At 51.0% G+C, this 21,027-nt stretch overlaps 1 protein-coding gene across 7 annotated transcripts in view; it reads right to left on the bottom strand.

Annotated features, from left to right (window-relative positions):
• Positions 1 to 21,027, bottom strand: part of ZNF516 (zinc finger protein 516) — a 96,767-nt gene that overhangs the window by 44,706 nt on the left and 31,034 nt on the right. For 6 of the 7 annotated variants that reach the window (XM_081563325.1, XM_081563324.1, XM_081563331.1 and 3 more), the window contains exon 2: positions 6,499 to 8,387. In XM_081563325.1, coding sequence (XP_081419451.1) covers positions 6,499 to 8,224 — 1,726 coding nt within the window. In that variant the 5' untranslated portion in view covers positions 8,225 to 8,387. Of the gene's footprint in view, positions 1 to 6,498; positions 8,388 to 15,626; positions 15,895 to 21,027 lie in introns of those variants that run through there. The other variant, XM_081563327.1, reaches the window with a different exon arrangement.

Raw genomic sequence — 21,027 nt, 5'->3', positions numbered from 1 at the left:
GAGCTGGACACAACTAAAGCAATTTAGTAGAGCACAGCACATCTTGTGTGAAAGAGAGAAGTGGAGACAGAGACAGACAACAAAGAAGCGTTTGGATCCTGCTAAGAAGCCACAGTGTTTGCACAACGTCCGCTTCACAGCCCAAGGACCATGCATCCCACGTGTGTGTCTCAGCATCAGGAGAAAAACTCAGAGTATCATCTCCAGAGTCTGATGTGTTTCACAGCATAATTCATTCATTCTGGAAGGTCAGAAGACGTGGCATGGTGATCAAGAAAATATGAGCACGCACGCCATGCACAGATGATCAATGTTTGAAGAATCAGATACAATAAAACACACTTCTGAGGCTCTATTCCCATCGTAACTCACTCTTGCTGTGATAATTCCGAGGCCTACCAGGGGACTGCGGGGCCGGTGAATAATTACCAGCATCTCCATGCGTGCGCTGACGGCGTTGCTCCTGGTTGCTAAGATGCTGACTAAACCACAGGGCATTCTGCGGTCGGCTGTCAAGTGCACCTGGATATTTTTCTTAAAGAATTTCAGTGTGTTTTTCGACTGAATAAGGATTTGACAGGAAGGTTTTCCACGCTTGCTTTACTCCCACCTGAGTACACATCTTGGTGTTTCATCCAGTGGGAAAGACGAAGGGTGGTGTCACCCTCGCCTCTAGCTCAGAGGCGTCCGTCTGCATCCGCGGCCCCTCCCCTGTGGTCTGGGATCAACCTGCTCTCCCTTCCTCCCTCTGCCGTCCCGAGTCTCCTCCCCTCAGGTCCCCACCCCGGGCTCGCGGGCGCCAGCCGACAGACCGGCATGTGCACAGTTATCAGGTGCGCATCACCCAAGGTGCCGAGGCCTCCAGTGATGGGGAAACCGGGCCAGGCGCGCCGGAGGGAACCGTGTCCGAGGGGAGCCGGCCTCCTGGTCTCACTCGAACCCATCCCGCAGGCTCCTGTTTAATGGGGTCCCAGGACCACGTGGGCCTGACACCGCCCAGGGTCCCAGGATCACTCCTGCCCCAGCCCGGGGCCCCGGGGAGTGCGGGTTCGTCTCAGGCACAGGACTGTTCCCGGATGCGCCTGCCACCCCACAGTTGGTGGTGGTGGTTTATAGTCACTCAGTCGTGTCCGACTCTTATGACCGCATGGACTGTCGGCCACCAGTCGCCTCTCTCCATGGGCTTCTCCAGGCAAGAACACTGGAGTGCGCTGCCATTTCCTTCTCCAGGGGGTCTTCTGGACCCAGGGATTAAACCCGTGTCTCTGCACTGCAGGCAGATTCTTCACCCACTGAGCCACACGAGCCAGTTACACACATCCTGTTTCCCAACCTCCCACTGTATTTATGGTCTCTCCTCCTTGTCCCCAGCCCCTTTCTTTGTGGTGTCATTTTTAGCTTCTTGAGTAGGAGAGGCACTGATGAAGCCCTGCGTTAGGACCGAAGTCCTTCCCAGACACTGAGCATCAGAGACGCGAATCGGGCAGGTCTGCAAGCGGGGCCCAGCTCCCCAGCTCAGAAGACACCCCAGCACGGATCCGGACAGAAGGACAATGGGGAGAATCCATGCCCAGAGCCCCTCCTGCTCTGTCCAGAGTAAACGCTAAGAAACCACAAAAGCCTCCCACGCCAGCAGGTCCAGCTGCTAGTCAAACACCTCTCCCTGCCCCCCTACTCCACACTGGGACTGCTGTCCTCCAGAGTCCCCCCAAATCCCGGCACAGTGGGAGGACACGTAGCAATATTTCCTCCCTAAACTGCTCTAATGACTTCCCACGCTCTATGGAAGAAAAAAGAAAGTGGAGACTAGCTGGTTAACCTTTCTGGAAGCTGGGTGACCGTGGCTTGGCTGGCCCCATCCACCCACACACTAACGTGGACAAGCGGCCGGCTCAGAGCACCTGCTCCACTAACATCTTACACCCAAAACACTGTGGCCCTTCCTGCAATTACAGCAGGAAAAAGATGAGCTATACTGTCCGAGAGTGTTCGACTGGAGGAAGCAAACGGAGAAATATCAGGAAACGGAGGCTTTCTGAAATAAATAACTTCTTCCTTCTAATGGTCTTTTCTTCCCTTGACTATACTTTTTAACCCTGAACACTCTCACCTTAATTCTTCCAACCACATAAAATACTGTGGCACTTGTTTACAGAACTTTTGATTCTATGAAGTTGAGTCATATGATTTGTCAGTTAGAAACAGTCAAATATTTGCAATTTCATTATCTGCAATTTCAAAACTTGGGGTTTTAGTATCAATTATGTTACAGCCATCATCCAAAGATACAGAGAGAGGCTGGGCTCAGCGGATTATGGATTTGATGTGATAGAAGAAGTTAGAATGACCGAAGATAGTCAAAACCAAGGATATATTGTCCAACACAGGGAAACAGTCATTACTTTGTAATAACTTTAAATGCAGTACATCTATAAAAATACTGAATCACTATGTCAAACACTTGAAACTAATATAATATTGTAAAGCCATTATACTTCAACAACAACAACAACAAAAATACTTGGGTTAATCAATCTCCTAAGTTTTAGTAGAAACGGTATGGAGATACACAGTGGGAATATGTTTTGCATCACAAGGCCAGGCTTCCCCCAAGGGCACCACGTCTTAGACTACAGTGACCTCACAACGAGAGTCTTTCAGGACACACTCAGAGGGCTTCCATCACTCCTAAGTCATCCCATTACTCTCGTGATTTCAATTCTTTCTCCTAGCTGCACCACGAGGCAAGTGGGATCTTAGTTCCCCAACCAGGGATGGAACCAGCGCCCTCACCGGTGGAAGTGCGGGGTCTTAACCACTGGACTGTCAAGGAAGTTGCTATTCCAATGCTTTCCGAGCAGAATTCCTCTTTGTCCTGTTCACCTGTTCTCAGTGATGACTTGTGAGCACCCTAACTCTGTGGTTGAAAATATTAATTTTTCTAATTTCAATTTTATGCCCTTTCAAGGCTCCTCTTCCCTAATTAAAAGGACTAATTTTTGTGAACTCCAGAAGTGTACTTTCCATTGGTGCCAAGTCACTTTCTCAATGGAGACTTAAATCCAGCTCACTAACACATTTTAAATTACTGAGTTTTATTCACAACTTTGCTCTTAGACTATTTTAACTCCTTAATGAGGGCTGCAGTGACTCAGTCTTATGTGGAAATACAGGTAATGTGACAATCAGCGCTTTCCAAAGCAGGAGACGGCAACACTCAACAAAGAATGTTTCATGAAAAAAAAGAAGTTTCTTTCAATTAATCTGTCATGCAAATCATCTCCAGATTCAGAAGCAGTGTTCAAATCCACTCCTGGATGTCAAAAAATCTTTGGAGGAAATTATGGCATGATGGGGATTTACTGGAAAGGTCACAAAAATCTGAATTCTGATGTCAACTCTGCCACCACAGGTAACTGAACTCACGTTCAGGAGAACCAGTCTGATCTTTCTGTGACTCAGTTCCTATGTGTTTCCTCTCATAATTTTAACCAGTCATCCCACCCAGGTTCTATGAGAATTTAAAGTCATTTTAATGTTTAAAGATCTAAGTCATCTTTCAGTGACAAGAAAGGCAAGTATTTTCCAAAGTTGAACGCAATTTTTTAAACAAAAGAAAGGTTCAAAATAAAGGATTCAAAGCACCCATTTGCTTTTCCAAAGTATTAATTAATGGCAGTTTCCAAGTTCTCACCAATCCCTGCCAATGAAACTGCTTTGTGAGTCTTAAATCCATATAACACTCCTCCTCTCTCCATAAGGGGCATCCGGGATCTAACACCAGCTAAAGACACTTGCTTCTTGGAAGAAAAGCTATGACAAACCTAGGCAGTGTATTAAAAAGCAGAAACATAACTTTCTCAACAAAGGTCCGTATAGTCAAAGCTACGGTTTTTCCAGTAGTCATGTACAGATGTGAGAGTTCAGCCATAAAGAAGGCTGAGTGCCGAAGAACGGATGCTTTTGAACTGTGGTGTTGGAGAAGACACCTGAGAGTTCCTTGGACACAAGGAGATCAAACCAGTCCATCCTAAAGGAGATCAGTCCTGGGTGTTCATTGGAAGGACTGATGCTGAAGCTGAGACTCCAATACTTCGGCCACCTGATGCAAAGAACTGACTCACGGGAAAAAGCTGTCTGATGCTGGGAAAGATTGAGGGCAGGAGTAGAAGGGGATGACAGAAGATGAGATGGTAGGATGGCATCACTGACCCAGGAAGTAGTGAAGGACAGGGAAGCCTGGTGTGCTGCAGTTCATGGGGTCACAAAGACTCAGACACGACTGAGCAACTGAACAACAAGAATGTTAAAGGCCTGCTATGATATAAAATTGGTATTTTTGGGAGGAAAGATACTGTCCTTTGGGGCTACAAAAAGTAACCTGTGCAGACCTACGATGTTCAACATTTTATGCCACTGTCATAACATAAAATTTTCTAGTCTCTCAACAAGCTATAATATTCTGTTGTCAACTTGCAAAACTCACTACTGTATACAATCTTGCTGTGGAATCATCAGAGGCACCAAATTTCTCAAAAAGTAGATTACATATAGAGAAACACATATAATCTCATTAAGAAGTAAATGATAACCTCTAAAATTTAATGAACCTGAAGGAAAAAAACAGAGTAAATTCCAATTTACAGTGAATGTAATTTGATCTTTCCCACATCTTGACTTTGAAGGCACTGCTGAATTTGCTTATTACTAGTCATCTCACGTCTATCGTAATAGATGAGGTGAAGGACAGCTTTCCCAAATATTACAAATATCTGTCTTCAAAGTTATAAAAAATTATTACCAGCTTAGCATTTTATCCAAATGTGCTCCAAAAAGTAGACATAAGTGTTACTGGTATGTGACCAGTAAAATCTATAGTTGTCAACATTTTTAAAAAAGAAAAACAAAAATTAAGCCTCAAACACGCCACCCAAGAGTCACAATTGGGTTCCTCAGGTTTTACATGACCAACTGCTGTTAGAATCCAGACGATCTCCCAGAATGAACAGTACAGTTTCAGAGAAAAGGATATTATCTTGCTTCCTCCCATGAGTGAATGACTAAGAAATGAAATGCAAAATACAAGCTGATGCATAATGTGCTATTTTTCATTTGTGGACATGTACATGTGTGCAGATTCAGTATAGATTGCCCTACAGGATCAGAGAAACTTTTTACTACACTTCTACTGACTCTGTATATACTTGAGTGTACCAGACGCTCACACAATACATTGCCTAGACCTGTAATAATTAAACTCTGTTCAAGAGAACTGCCTTCATTTTCAGTATGGGGAAAATGACATACATTCATGGGTTGTTTTAAAGAGGTGCATAGGAGTGGTTTTCCTCACTACAGAATACAAAAAGCTGAGCTGAAGCACTGGGATTTCCATCATCTCCAATCTTTCCCTAAAAGTAACATCCAGTCAAACCAATTTTCAGGGAGAAAGGAAAACATTCCTGGCTACAGGGAGAAAGTTACAAGCTTGTAACTGAAACATCACCTCCATTTAAAGGAATTACCCAAGACAAAAATTAATGAAGAAAATATCAAAATGTATAAAATTTATTAAAAAATAGAAAAACTGATGGCAATAAAGTTGACCAAGCATCTTTAAATATTTACATAGCTGCAACTTGGAAAGCAATCTGGTTCCAATTAGCCATCTCTAAACCCACAGGGTTTCTGGAATCCGAGGAGATTAATTATAACTGCACACAATATGAAGGTCCTCTTTCACTCAGCTGTCTGGTGCAAGGAGAGAAGCAGAGGAAAGCATGTGTGCCCCAGCTGATGGTGAGAAGAGAAGGGCACACCTCGGAGGGGCTCCATCACCTGGTCTTTGCTCAGAAATATCTGATGCTCCAAAGAGACCATGACCTCAACAGCCAGGGTTGATTTATGCAAACACTATACGCAATCAGCAAACAGGAGCCTCAAGTGGAGCTGACAGGGGTCTGGCCTGCACCCACCAGCCCAAGCTCCAAGCACACACTGGGTACAGACTTTCCGAGCGCAGGGGCACCTGAGTCAGGACTACCTGAGCCTGGATTACCTGGGAAAAGGCAGCAAGCGCAGGGTTTCCAGGGGGTAGGGCCACCGAAGTTTGAGGCTACCTGAGCACCAAGGATGCTGGGCCACCTGGGGGCAGGGCTACTTGAGCCTCAACTGCCTGGGCATTAATGATGCCTGTGCCACGTGGCAGCAGTCTATTGGATCTGGACTTCCCCAGCTCAGCGGTACCTAGGCACACGGCCATCCGCCTACAAGACGACCTGAGTGAGCCTGGATTACCTGAGAGTGAGAACCTGGGCAAAGGTTTCCTGGACCCTGGCCACTTGGGTAGGGGGCAACCCAGCTACAAGGCTACCTGAGCCCAGACCACCTGTACGTGAGATACCCAGGCAAGGGCAACCCGGACGCAGAGCTCCTGGGACCTGGGCCACCCGAGTCCACCCTTACCCGCCCCTGGACCACCCAGGCGCACGCTCTCACCTGCTGCGGGATGGGCCGGGGCCTCTTCTCCGCTCTCATCGGCAGCCTCATCGGCGAGGCCCGAGCCCGGGGAGTCGGCGGCGGCGCAGCCCGAGCCGGGGCTGCTGGGCTGCGAGGCCGAGTCGCCTTCACTGAGGGAGCCGCAGCGGGCGCGCGGCGCGCGGTCCCCGGGGCCGCCGCGCTCTCGGTCGCGGCGCGCACGGCGGTGCACCCGCGAGTGCAGCACCATCTGGTGGTACGTGCGGAATATCTTGCCGCACTCGAAGCACTCAGACGACTTGCCGTGGCCCGTGGGGACAGCGGCGCGGCGGCTGGGGCGCGCGGTAGGCCGAGGGTCCGGGGGCCCGGGCGCGGGGTCCGCGGGCGCGCCCGCCCTCTTGCGCGGGGGGCCCTGCGCACCGGGCTCGGGCTCGCGCTTGCGCTTCTCCTGGCTCACCAGGATGAACTCGCGTCGCTCCTTGTCGAAGGCCACGTCGCCGGCCAGCGCCTCGTCCCACGCCGCGTACTTGAGGTACTCGGCCGGCTCGGCCACCTTGCCCCGGGTGGCCAGCTGCCAGGCCTGGTAGCTATTGACCGGGTCCAGCTCAGCCACGCGCCGCCCAGTCTGCCCGTGGGCGGGCTCGCTGGCCGCCGGGCGCAGGTTCAGGCACTGAAGGAAGAGCTGCTGGGAGTCGGCGGGGCCGGGCACTGCGCCCACCCCGACGGCAGCCCGCGGGCGGCTAGCCTCCACCCGGCGGTGGATGGCGTTGTGCGCGTTCAAGCTGTCCAGGTTCGTAAACAGGTTCCCACACTTGGTGCAGACTTCATAGAGGCTCAGGCCGGCCACAATCACCTCTTCCTGCACCACGTCGTTGATGGTGGCCACGGGCTCCAGCTCGCTCCGGGGCCTGTTTTTGCTCCCCGCCTTCGGGCCGTGCGCCTTCATGTGGTTTTTCAGGAACCACGGCTCCTTGAATCTCCGGCCACAGATGTGGCAGCCGTGGTCGAAGGAGCCCCTGTGCTTCTTCATGTGCGCCTTCAGGAACCAGGTCTGACTGAAGGCCTGGCCGCACACCTCGCAGGGGAACTCGCCGGGTGGCAGCTCCGGCTTGCCGTTCTCCGCGAAGGCGTCTCCGCGCGGCCCCTGTGCCGCGATGTGGTCCTTCTCGACGTGGCTGAGCAGGGCCTCCTCGCGCAGGGTGGCGTAGCTGCACAGGCGGCAGGTGAAGGGCTTGTGCGCCTGCTGCACGTGCTGCGCCAGGTCCTTCTTGCGCTCGAACCTGCTCTTGCAGAAGGCGCACTGCCCCGCCGCCCCCTCCGCCTCCTTCCGGGTGCTGCGCAGCAGGATCTTGCCGGTGTCCGCCGGCGGGGCGCCGTTCAGGATGCGGTTGCAGGCCGAGGTGCTCTTGGTGGGGCTAGTGCAGCCGCCGAGACCCTCGGACACGCGCGTCTCGGCCGCCTCGGGCTCGCGGCCCTGGGTCAGCGTGCCCGCGCGGTGCCCGCGGATGTGGATCTTGAGGTTGCCCTTCTGCGCGGCGCGGTGGTCGCAGTAGGGGCACTTGTAGGGCTTCTCGCCCGTGTGCTTGCGCATGTGCTGGGACAGCGAGCTCTGGAAGGGGAAGGTCTTGCCGCAGATACAGCAGCTGTGGCTCAGCGCCCTGTCCCCGTCCGCCTCCGGGCTCCGGTTGGCCCTGGGCGGGCTGCGGCCCCCTCTCAGCTCCACCTCGGCCTCCCGGGAGCGCTCCATCTTGACGGCCGCAGCTGGCACAGCTCCTGGTCACGCGGGCCTGCCTGCCGGAGGGCGCCTTATCTCTCCATCTTCAGGCGAGAAGATGTTTTCCGCGCCCTACTGCAGAGGTGCGCCTGCCCTGCGCCTCCTACCTGGAGAGCATGGCGCCGGCGGCGAGCACCTGGAACAGAAAAGACACAAAGGCCTTAGGAACTAGGCTTCCCGCGAGAACAGCGGCCCGAAACGTCCGCGGATATATAACGTCTACATGCTGCTTGTTCAGAATCCCAAACCCGGCCTATTTAAAGAAAAGAAGCACCCAGCAAAGTTTAAACCGACCAAGGAGCAGCTGCTTTCCTTTAAAAGAGCAGTCACTAAACAATTAATGACTGGTAACAACTGCGTGCTAAATCATTAAAATAAATCATTGTAGATGACTGCCTGCTAAAGTCATTTATCGTCACAGATATCCATCCACGCGTGCATGCATGGGTACTAAGTCGCTTCAGTAGTGTCGGACTCTGCGACCCCCTGGACCATAGCCTGCCAGGCTCCTCTGTCCGTGGGACTCTCCAGACAAGAATACTGCAGTGGGTTGATATGCCCTCCTCCAGGGGATCTTCCCCACCCAAGGATGGAGCCCGCGTCTCTTACATCTCCTGCATTGGCAGGCAAGTTCTTTACCACTAGCACTGCCTGGGAAGCCCCAAGTTGGTCCATAAAGGATGTTAAATATCAGAACCTCCAATTCACCGGAATTAAACATCTGAAACCCAGCCACGAAGACAAGACTTACGGAACAAGAAAAACTCAGCTTTTTAGGGATCATAAAAGGCAACCTATGAATGCACCTGGAAATTAGATGAAAATTTCAAGGGGGAAGAATTCTTCAAATCTCCAAAGAGTCCTTCTGTAGCCAGTGTTCCTTCCCTCTCTGCTCCTCCCTGCAGTTTGGGGCCACGGAAAGTGAAATGCTCTCAGAGCCAAGAGGCTGCTCTGGGGGTCTGCACAGAGATCCCATCCCTGCCGTCCATGTGTGGGCAGAGCTGACCCCAGGGCACTGTCTCCTGTTTCAGGAGATGTCACAAGAATTTCAGGAGATGCCCTTCACATCTGGGCATGCCCTCACCTGTCAGGTGCTGAGAATCGGGAAAGGACATGAGGAAGCCCCCTGCAAAGCACAGCCTGTGAGGGCCACTTAGACCCTGGGAAACAGGCAGAGCGAATGGTCACAGACAGTGAGACACCTGCCCAGTGGGGCCTCGCTTCTACTGCCAGGAGCATCCCAGCTGGCCACAGAGCAAAGAGGACCAACTGTAAGTGCAGCCCCGTCCACTCTAGCAGAGGCAGGAGAGCTGGCTCAGGTGGTCCCAGCCACCTCCAGCATCCAGGCTCACCTGGATCCAAAGGATGCAGCTGGATTGTCCCCTCCTTTCCATGGGGGGCGGGGAGGCAATGCTGCCACCTTTGCTGCCAGAGAAATCCACATTTTGTTTGCTTATTACAGCCTTGATGTTTAGTTTCTGATTCCCCAACACACCCGACCCCCCAGCCAAAGACTAGATGCTTCCACTCTAGAAACCCAATGCTAGAGAATATACTTTTCATTTCTTATCTGGGCTTCCTGAAAAACTAGCTTAAAAGCTTCATGCGAAAGGCAGTAGGGTCCTGCAATTTACAGGAAAATTCTCAAGCAGGGCGCTCATGGTGCCCGTGAACCAGCACAACAAGCTCTTCTTTCTCTTTTGTTTTCCACTTCTCTGCCCACCCCCATCATTCAACTCTAAGCCCTGCTGTTGATCCCTCTGCGAGAATGACCCAGGATGTCTTTTTAAAGAACTTAAAAATATTTGGAAGGGGAAAATGGAAAAATGGAAAAACACCATAAGGGTAATGACCACTTAAGCTCAGAACACCATTATCGTTAAGGAAATCATAACGTTAACAAAACTGGCTCCACCACTAAGTGACCCCCTTCCCGAAGCCCACGGTTGACTCACAAAGTGTCTTGCAAACATTTAAAGAAAGAGTCAAAATAGAATTTCCCACAACTGGCTTTCCTTAGTCAGTGGCCCAATCAACAATCTTCACGATTGTTCTTTTCAGTTGCAAGCAAAAATCGCTGCTTAAGACAGGTCATCACTTCTTTTCCCCAAAAGAAAAGGATGGTGTCATCAGAACTTCCATGGGCGGCAGCCCCAGTTAGAAGATTTGGGAGGACCTTATTAGCCCCATATGCCATAGCACTGGGCTTCCCAGGTGGCACTAGTGGTAAAGAATCTGCCTGCCAATGCAGGAGATATAAGAGACTCAGGTTTGATCCCTGGGTCGGGAAGTTCCCCTGGAGGAGGAAATGGCACCCCACTCCAGTATTCTTGCCTGGAGAATCCCATGGACAGAGGAGCCTGGCAGGCTGTGATCTGCTGCTGCTGCTCAGTTGCTTCAGTCGTGTCCGACTCTGTGCGACCCCACAGACAGCAGGCCACCAGGCTCCCCCGTCCCTGGCATTCTCCAGGCAAGAACACTGGAGTGGGTGGCCATTTCCCTCTCCAATGCATGAAAGTGAAAGTGAAGTCGCTCAGTCGCATCTGATTCTTAGCGACCCCATGGACTGCAGCCTACTAGGCTCCTCTGTCCATGGGATTTTCCAGGCAAGAGGACCGGAGTGGGTTGCCATTGCCTTCTCTGAGGCTGTAGTCTATGGGATCACAAAGAGTTAGACACCACTGAGCAACTGAACCATCCCCAGCATCCGTGAGCCTGAGGGTCTCAGATGGTTTCTCAACCCTGGTTGGGGTCTCTGGTGGTGAGCGGTTCTCCTCCAAACGCTGCCCTGTGAGAAAAGGTTTCAGCAAATACATCCTGGTACTAAACAGCCACAATTGCACTCTCTCGGGCAAACGCACACCATGTGCGACTTGGTGCTTCAACTTTTCCTAAAACACATTAACTTAAAAATAACTAGCCTTACAAAGCGTGTCAATAAATGTGAGCTTTTTACTCAGACCTTCCATACTTCCAACAACACAAACATTAGGACATAAGAGGAGAGAGAAAATGCACGTTACGTGTGTTTTAGCTGACACACGACCCGTGTACATACACACATGAAACACAGCCCCATTGGAGTCACATTTTGCCCATAAAGAACCACTTTTGTTGTATTACAAAGTTTTTCCAAGGCTGTAATTGGGAACGTGCCAGATAAGCCTGTAATTTAATTGTTTAGGCATGAAAATGGCTTGCTGATTAGGGTTTTAAAATAGATTTCCAGTGCATCATTCCGTGTATATGCGTATGTGTGTGTGTGTGTTTCTCAAAGGAATGTGACAGTTTGAAGCTACTTTTTTAAAATGCCTTTTGTAATTCTGGAAATAAGCTTCTTTTTGAAAAGGTTAGGCAATTTTATATTTATATAAGCATTTGTATTTATATACACCTATCTTATTTTATAGGCTTCCCAAGTGGCTCAGTGCTAAAGAATCCACCTGCCATGAAGGAGACTTGGGTTCAATCTCTGGGTCAGGAAGCTCCCCTAGAGGAGGAACTGGAAATCCCATGGACAGAGGGGCTGGCGGGCTACAGTTCATGGGGTCGTAAAAGAGGCGGACATGACTTAGCGACAAAACAACAATAACAATATTATTTGATAACTACAATAATAAAAAGTAAAATATTTATTAAAGAAAATATAAATCTGTATTCATAACATAAAAATGCATTACCATGGGGATGGAGGAGGGGTTTAAGACAGGGCAAAATATCAACATCTTGAAAATAAAATATGTCGCTAAACTTTAAGAAACGATCCTGTGATGGCACAAACAACAAAGCAGCAGGTCAGAATGAATACATGTGAGGCATTGCCATGCCTTAGAGAGACTCTCTCTTCTCACACCTGCACAGTACAAATGAAACACATTGACCTTCTCAAGACTGCTGACACTGGAGCTGGGATACATTTAATCTGTGGGTAAATGTTTCAGCGAATAAATCGCTTCTGTAAGTGAGGACCCTGGGAACTGAGTCTTGGACCAGACACCACGCGGAGAAGTCACTTCCTGCAGGGCCCCCGGTGATCCTGAGAACAGGCTCCGGGACCCAGCAAGCCCCCCAATCCCCTGACGACAGTAATGCCTTTCTGAACAAGCCCTGCGGGCAGGGATCCCGGACACACACCAGGAGGAAAAGCCCCATGACCAAGCTGTCAGACCTCTAGGAACCCTGGAGGAATACGGGACCGTGGTCCGTCTGCATCCCCCCCTCGCCCCCGGGGACCGCTCCCCTGGTGGAAGCCCCACGGCGCGGTCGGCGGGCGACCTAGTGAGGATTTCATCACAGTCCCTGACGGCCGACTGGGCGCCAGGCCACTTTGGGGACCTACGCTCTCGGGTAACCAAGCAACAGGCTTGCCTTTGAGGGACGCAGATGTTGGGAAGGAACACGGAACCGCACACAGCCACGGGGCAGGAAGGGCAGTGATGACCTGCCCGGGAAGCCGGGTCGGCCTGGGAGCAGGGGGCTGCAAGCTCATTAGGCCTTCAGAACGAGCCCTGAGCCTCTGGCCCACATCCAGGAGTGACCCCAACATCCTGCTGGTGGGCCTCCGTTTCACACCTGAACCCACACACCTCCCTTCCTCACACCCACGTGGTCCTCCGGGCTGGGGGGCCTCTCTCAGACTTCAGCTCTTCACAGGCTTTTCGCACCAGGAAGGTGAGGCCCAGAGTCTCCCAAGTGGGCTCCTAAGGGCCTGAACCCCCACCGCTGGGGTCCCTGGGCACTCAGCCGGTGACTCTGCCCCTGGCCCCCACCCCGCTGCACGCCTGCTCACTCCCACCTCTGGGCCCTCAGGCGTGCAGGTCCCACGCACCGCCCACCTTCTCAGGTGTGGCCTCTCCGCACCATCCTGACCCCTGAGACCGGGTCAGACCCATATTGCTTCTCCCCCCTCGCCAGCCCTGGACCAATTCCAACACCTGTCTGGACGTGGTTCTGTGACAGCTTCTTTAACAGGTCACTCGTGGGTTAGGCATCCTACAGTGAGAAGGCCAGTTTGCCAAGTACCACTGAATCCTGATGCCAGAGCGGAGACAAGCAGGCAGCGGGCATCCCAGCACTGTGACAGGTGGTATAGACCATGAGCTCTGAGGTTGGGCTACCCGAGATCCAAACCCAGTTCTGCCCCTCCCTGGGATCAGCTGCGTGACCGGGAGCAAGCGTCTCAGCCTCTCAGTTCCCCGGTCCATTTCTTCATTTTTTAAAGTGTAAATGATAGCGATGTGAACTGTATTATTTTTGTGAGGATAAATGCAGGCAAGGTGTAATGTTTAGCACATAATACATGGTCAACATATGGTAGGTATTGTTATTAATAATCATTAAATAAATGAATGAAACGGCAGTGCAGCACCCAAAGACACCGAGTCCCTGACAGTGACACTATTTGGTTTAATCACTTCAAAAGGAGGAGACGACAGTTTAGGAAGCTAGGTTGGAAATGGCTAAACAGTAACCCCTGTGTATGCACTGGACCCTGGCAGGTTCGCTGCAGAGGTTATTAAATACAATTACACAGTGTTCCCCCAACAGCTATAATCGTCCACAGTGCACAGGCTCAACCCTGCTCTAGCTCCATCCAGGCCCCATACAAAGTACAGGGTATTAGACTGTATTTGAGAAGTACTGTTCTGTTAGGTCAGTAATACAGGAGAACATTTCTAGCTTTAGGGGCTGTATAATCAAATATTTTAGAAGTGGGTTACAAAAGAGAGGAGCAGGCAAATATGTCAAACCGTTAACAACGGCTTGGGCTGGATGTTGAGTATATAGATGCTCTTTGATTACTCTGTCCATTTTTACGGGGTTTTGGATAGTTTTCACAAAAAAAGTTAAAAAAAAAAAAAAACTCCCACTTGCAACTCTGGTTAAGTAACACAATGGGAAACAGAGCTGCTCTGGGGCAGCTAGGTGGGGTGGGGAGTGGGTGGGGGGTGGGCCCTCCCGGTGGGCCCTCCCCTCATCTGTCTCCCCTCTCCCTCTCCAGGCCCCCAGGAAGTGCAGGAGTCTCTAAGGAATGCACTTTGGGAAAAGCACCTTTTGTTAAATTCTACCATTCAAAACTCAAAGGAAAAAAATCATCTGAATAATATGAAACTGTCCAAGTGAAGGCAGCATTTTACTTTAAGAGGCTGCCTGCTGATGTTTCAGAGTCCTGCCCCAGAGATGCTCAAGGGATGCCCCCAAACTTCTGTGGGGTGCAGCCTCTGCGCCAACAGGGCAAAGTCAGGCACGAGGACGTGGACACTCAGAAGACCCCCCCATCACGTCCCAGGGCAAAAATGTGGCAAGGCTGTTGAGGTTTCTCTTCCCTGAACAGTCGTCTTCTGACCCGTTCAGTGCGGCACTGTCGGGGGAGAAGGTAGAACGGCCTGTATTCTCACCCAGTAAGCACAGCCCTGACTCAACAGGAGACCTCGCCATTTTCTGCTCTGTGAAGTTAACCAACATAAAGCTTTGTATTCATTCCTCCCAAAACCATCAAGATCGGTTCTAACGAAGTCGCATCTTGAGAAAGGAATCAGAGACCCAGGCAACATGGAACTCTGCTCAATGGTATGTGGCAGCCGGGATGGGAGGGGGGTTGGGGGAGAGTGGGTACAGGTATATGTACGTCTCAGTCGCTTTGCTGTTCTCTTGAAACTACCACAACATTGTTAATCGGCTATGCATGCATGCCTGCTAAGTCGCTTCAGTTGTGTTTGACTCTCTGCAGTCTTATGGACTGTAGCCCACCAGGCTCCTATGACCCTGTGGATTCTCCAGGCAAGAATACTGGAGTGGGTTGCCATGCCCTCCTCCAGGGGATCTTCCCGACCCAGGGATCAAACCCACATCTCTTAAGTCTCCTACAGTGGCAAGCAGGTTTTTAAAAGTCTCAAGTTTGGGGGTGGGGGTGGGGAAGGGATGCGCGTTTCTTTAAAGGGACCCAAACCTGCCTCCAGACCTGGGGCTGCAGGAAGACGGGCACTTCCTGCCCTGGGTCTGGGCTGCTCTCTGGACAGAGGCAAAGCTGCGGCTCCAGCTGTCTGCGAACTAAGTCCCTTCAGTCCGAGTTAACCGCGTTGTGACGCTAAGAACCAGCTCTGCCGCCGGACGCCCTGTGGTCTCCCTTCCTTTCCTCTCCGTGGGTCACCTTGGGGGTGGGGGGCTTCCGGGTGGTGGAAGGACAGGGCTGGGCTCACGGTGGTGGGTAAGATGCCCTCAGGAAGGAGACAGCTCGGGGCAGACAGGCCGCTCAGGATACTGACAGGGTATTCTGGCTCCGGAAGGCAGGTCACACAACTCCCAGAGCGGCCTCCGGGGGTGGCAATGAGGCGCCCTCTCCTCGGGCTGGACCCGTGGGTGCAGAGACGCCCACCTGTCCTCCAGCGGACAGTGCGGGGCCTTCCCAGCGAGCGGGGAGTGAGCATGCACCATTGACGCCCCGCACAGGCTCATCCACCGCCGAGACAGAAGGCCCCTTCTCTGAGCGACCGCGGAGGGCTCCGCAGCGACGACAGGGGTCCTCGCCCCACGCACCGGTCTGCCCCCGATGAACAATCCCGGCTTATCGTCCCCAGCCCGGGTCCAAGCCGCCCCGTGAAGCAGCGCATTCACCACCCGGGGGCCGGGGCCTCGGGCCGCCTGGCTCAGGCGGGTCAATGGTCCATTATGAGCAAGCCCCACTCGTACAAGGCAAAGTGGACACGGCACCCCCGAGAATCGGAGCATTCACCGGGAAGCCCGCGGGCCTCCCCCAGCGGAGGAGGACGCTGACCGTCCCGGCGCCCAGGGGACGCTCCCCCGGACCTGGCAGACCTGTGTCCAGCAGCCACGGAACAGCGTGCTTGGACTTTTCTGCCAAAAGCACTCGTTTTAAAGGTAAACCTGAAAAATGCTTTGTTCGGGACTCGAGGTGACCTGACCCGGCCACAGACACGGTGGTGATAAAAGGCCATCTTCCTAAACAAAGCTTTCCTTTCAATTATTTGGCAGCCCCAAATAAACCAATGTGAGTGCCATCGCGAATCACCACATGTAACTATCTATGATAAGAGTTTATTTACCAAACTCTGTGGTCACTTAAAAACAAGACTCGCTTCTATTCTTGTACCTCAGGCCACAGCTTCGGAATCGCCGCCCATTCAGGCAGAAATGCAGAGAAGACCTCAGCGTCATTCCACAAGTAGGGTATCTTGGATGAGGCTGTTTACCCCAATGTGTCAAAAACCCAGTACATTCCTGGTTGAACAGAGAGAGATGACGTCTTTGCCTCCAGAGACAAGAACATCCGCTAATAGTAAAGACAGCCTACCGAGACCCTTGCTAAAGGGAATATAAATTAACATGAACATATAAGCTGCCCACATGTCCTTTCACTAAAATACAAAAACTCGCAGTCAGCTCTGACCTTACAGGGGAACAACAAAAGCAGATGAATACACAACATAATTATTGATTACATTCAGAAAAGGCTCAGAATAAACAAGGAAGGACTCGTGAATATTCTTTCCTGGCCTTTAGTAACATATCCTAGAAAACCCAAACCAGTTAGGCCTGAGAAACAGGCATCCACGTGAAAATAAAGATGATGGATGTTTTTTTAATCTCAAAAGGAAACAGGCGTCCTTTTACTTGCTTTTTCTGCTACTCTCCAAAATGAATCCTCTGAAGCTTTTTATTTGCTAGTTCCCAAGTCTCATACGAAATAGTGGCCTTAGCAATCTATTTGTCCTTTAAAAAGGAAACTTCACAAAACTGGAAAAAAGGGGGCAAAAAAAAATAAAAGTCTCTGGAGCCAGAGGCTGCTCTGCAGTCCCCTGCAGATAGGGGTCCTGCCGGAGCCCCAAGTCCACCACAAAGAGCTGGCGAGCTGGCGGTAAACCCAGCTTCCTGGAGGGCCCCGCACGGCTGAGTAGTTAATGATATTGTCAACATTTCCAATAAGAGCCGGGCTTCCAGGAGCGCAGAACTGTATCTCCCCAAAGTTGGGCAGCTCCCCGAAATCTGTCGTCGCCCAAGGGCTTTATAAAAAAAAAAATACAGGAAAATCACTAGCTATATTCAGTTCGGCAACCACAAAAGCACAAGTTTTTTACTTTCACTCTTTTTCCATCCTGCACTGAGACAATGAAAAGCAACATTTCCACTAATTCAGAAACACTGGAAACTCAGGGATACCAAGAAAATGAGGACTCATCGGTTTCTTTTTTAAAGCAAACGTGGAACACCAGAAGGCCTTAGACAAACGGCAGGGAAAACCCTATTTAGAGGTCTTTACTCAGGCAAGCCTCAAACGTATAGAAACTGCCACCAATTTGGTGCCCAATTTTATTTTTTTTTTTTAGAAATTATCAGCAGTAAAAACAAAACAGTCATGGGCAGACACATTATATTTTCTTACTATGGAACACTTCCTGGTCTACTGACACACCTTTTTGAAACATGCATTAACTCATTGTATAATAAATACATTTTAACTGAAATTTGCTTCTAGAAATAAGCTGCATCTTATTTCATGTAAATCAACAGCAAAGGACAATATCTGCCCCAACACACATATACTGACGTGCTTTCTAGCCTTTTACATAAAACCAACATTTCTCTCCCAGTATAGAAAACAGACCACAATTAATACCTCTCAAATATCATCTCATTCTTTTGTGCTTTTGTGAAAGCACCTGGAAGTCCCCACCACCAAGTAAAAGAAAGAATTAAGCCCAAGAATACAGAGGGAGATAATTGCGTGCAGTAAGCCATGAACCATCCTGTTAAACATTACCTTCCAGGGTAGTTCTGTGAGCACAGAACTCAGCCTCAAAAATGCCTTCGTGAGGAGCACACAGCAGATAAATACTTCAAGAAGAAATTGTACTAAATTCTAAGCAACGACTTACAAACACTTTCTGTAAGGATACACTGAATTGAGTCCATTTTGGCAGGACAGCAGAAAGGCATATCATGCGAGAAGTTATTTAAGATTCTGTTTACCACTGTACCGACACCAATCGATACTGTAAGAGGGTCAAAATTATAAAAGGACAAGTGAGTGAGTGAAAGTTGCTCAGCCGTGCCCGACTCTGCGACCCCATAGGCTGTAGCCCACCAGGCTCCTCTGTCCGTGGAATTCTCCAGGCAAGAAGACTGCAGTGGGTCGCCATTTCCTTCTCCAACAAAAGGACAAATCCTTCCCCAAACGCTTTCCTGTATAAAGTGCATATACCAGAACCAGTTTAAGTTTTTCAGATCTATGACTGCCAACAACTACTGTAACATGACCTGGTTTATCACTAACCCAAGCAGCTGGATATTCCAGCCTCTTAAGGAGAGTGATCTATCAGAGAATGTTTACAAAGCACAATTCTTGACAAGAACATGATGTCACATGGCTGTAGGACGTGTCCTCCTTCCTGTCTAAAAATACACTTTCAAGCACAGTTAATGACACCTCGCTGCAAGTTCTGAATTCTGCAGATAAAAGACTGTCTATACTTTCCCTGCAAGGATAAAAGAATAAACAAACAAATATCCACTTTCAGCCCCCACAATAACGTTACTGTGTGATTCAGCTACTAAAGTTAAGAAAATTCTGCACAAGGTCATAGATGAACTTGCAGAAATGAGGATGGAAGTGTTTTCCCTAAGCTGAAGTATCTTACCTAGCATCTGCTTTTGGAAACAGTAAATATAAAATACAACCAAGTTTTTCTTTTTTTTTTTTTAATTTCAGAACTCCCAGCCCCACCCATTGGTCCCTGGAGAGAAATGGTATCGAACTTGAGATGGAATCTCTCCACTGGCAGTCGAGCCTGGATTATTCGGGAAGAGCTGTACTTCTGAGCTCAGGATGGGCCTGCAGTGAACAGAGAGGCAGCAAGGGGCAGAGCAGGTGCTGCAAACATTTTCCAGGAACCCAGAGGCCAAGATCCCTGATCAGCAACCGCAGCCGGATCGTCCGTCTGGTCCCGGCTCAGACCCGGGTGCATAGTGAGGGGTGCTGGGGTGTCCCCCACCTCTCTTCACTCCCCACCTCCACTCACTACAACACGTCAGACCCCAGACACCCTTTCTCGACGGGGTCTCCCTCTGTTCTGCCAGGTGCTGTAAGCTGCCCAGACCAGGTGAAGGGCCGCGTGGGCACTGGTGGCAGATGACCCAGAGCCGGGCCAGCGGCGGCCAGGTTCTCAGGGGCATCCAGGTGATGGACAACCTGGTCCAGGAAAAGTTACACTGGCCTTCCACGTTCACTGCCCCTCATGGATCACAGCCTTGGGAAAGACTGAAGGCAAAAGGAGAAGAGGGCAGCAGAGGATGAGATGCTTGGATGGCATCACCAACTCAGTGGACATGAACTTGAGCAACCTCTGGGAGACAGTGGAGGACAGAGAAGCCTGGCGTGCTGCAGTCCGTGGGGTCGCAAAGAGTCGGACACAACTTAGAGTTTGAACAACAACAACAGAGTTCACAAACCACATCAATGACTGCTTGGTGCAAGAGAAAGCTACCCATAAACTTGGTGTCGTTCACTGAGGACACAGGCCAACACAAGTCTGTCCCGGAACGGGGCCATGGGACTACACAGCAGGGATGTGCCAGCCAGGTGTTCTGAGAGCACAGACCCGGGAAAGAAAACAGCGGGACCTGTGTGCCTGCCCATGCAATTCAAAACAAAATGCAATCACCCTAAAGTACGTGTTTCCAACTCAACCGTCTGAAAGAGCTTCTGTCACATTACATGATAAACACAGCTCATGATCAGAGGCCGCCCTGACCTCCCGAGCAGACTGGGCGCAATGGTGACTAACAGTCAGCTCCTGTCCAGCTCGAGGAGCAAGCAGGTCCCCTCAGCTTGAGATGCCATCACAGGGCTCCTCACTCCCAGAGGAAGATGCTCTGTCTCCCCCAGTGAGGGCGGCAACGTGCCCCTCCTCGCAAGAGCGGCGGGTGCTTCCTCCACCCTCGCTCCGAACCAGCCTCGGTCCAGCAGAACCCATCCGCCCTCCTGAGCCCATGACCAGCAGCCGTACCGCTTCACCAACAGGGATCCGAATCCGAGTCTGAACCATCGCCGGGGACTTGTCAGCGAGAGGAGCGAGCACACGATGGAGCCTCGCTCAATGACGGGCCCAGAGCTCCAACCCCTTCCGATCCCCAACCCAGTGCGAGCTGGCGAGTCCCAGCATCGAAGGCCAACAGGTGCCTGGTGCCAAGTCACAGATACTGACCTGTTCCTCAGTGGCCACCTGGGCACCACCGCTCCCCCGAACAAGGGGCCCGTCCCCGGACAGAAGTTGCAGTGAAAACAAGAGCTGTGATTCCCGCACCACAGCATCCATGGTACATGATGGCCTCCATTCATGATGGATCATTGTCTTGCCCCTTGTCTTTCCGGAAGCCATGAGGAGGGCAGAACAGACTTTCACCACCTGACTCCTCAGTGATGTTTCTGACACAGAAGTGGACACTGGTCACCACCACCAAGGCCCCTGCTGCAGGGGGGCGGTGGGACACTCCTCTGGGAACCACGGTTGCTCCCCCACCTCTCTGGGCCACGGCCCCTGGAAAACAGGACCATCCATCCCACTTGCGGGCAAGTGAAACAGGCCTGGGGTAGGGACAAGGGAGGCGGTCAGAGGGGTCAGCATCTCACGTGCCTGGACCCACACCTTTGAGAAGCCCTGCGTAACGTGGCCTTTAGAGGAGAGTCATCTGTCACCCACAGCTTCTGCAGCTGTGAGAAATTCATCCTTGGTGTTCGTCACTCAGTCCTGTCTGACTCT

This window comes from Giraffa tippelskirchi, chromosome 14 (assembly GCF_054371585.1).
Source record: "Giraffa tippelskirchi isolate mGirTip1 chromosome 14, T2T-mGirTip1v1.2.pri, whole genome shotgun sequence".
NCBI classification, from domain to species: Eukaryota; Metazoa; Chordata; class Mammalia; order Artiodactyla; family Giraffidae; genus Giraffa; species Giraffa tippelskirchi.
The sequence above is the reverse complement of the archived record's forward strand: the minus strand, read 5'-3'. Positions and strand labels throughout refer to the sequence as shown.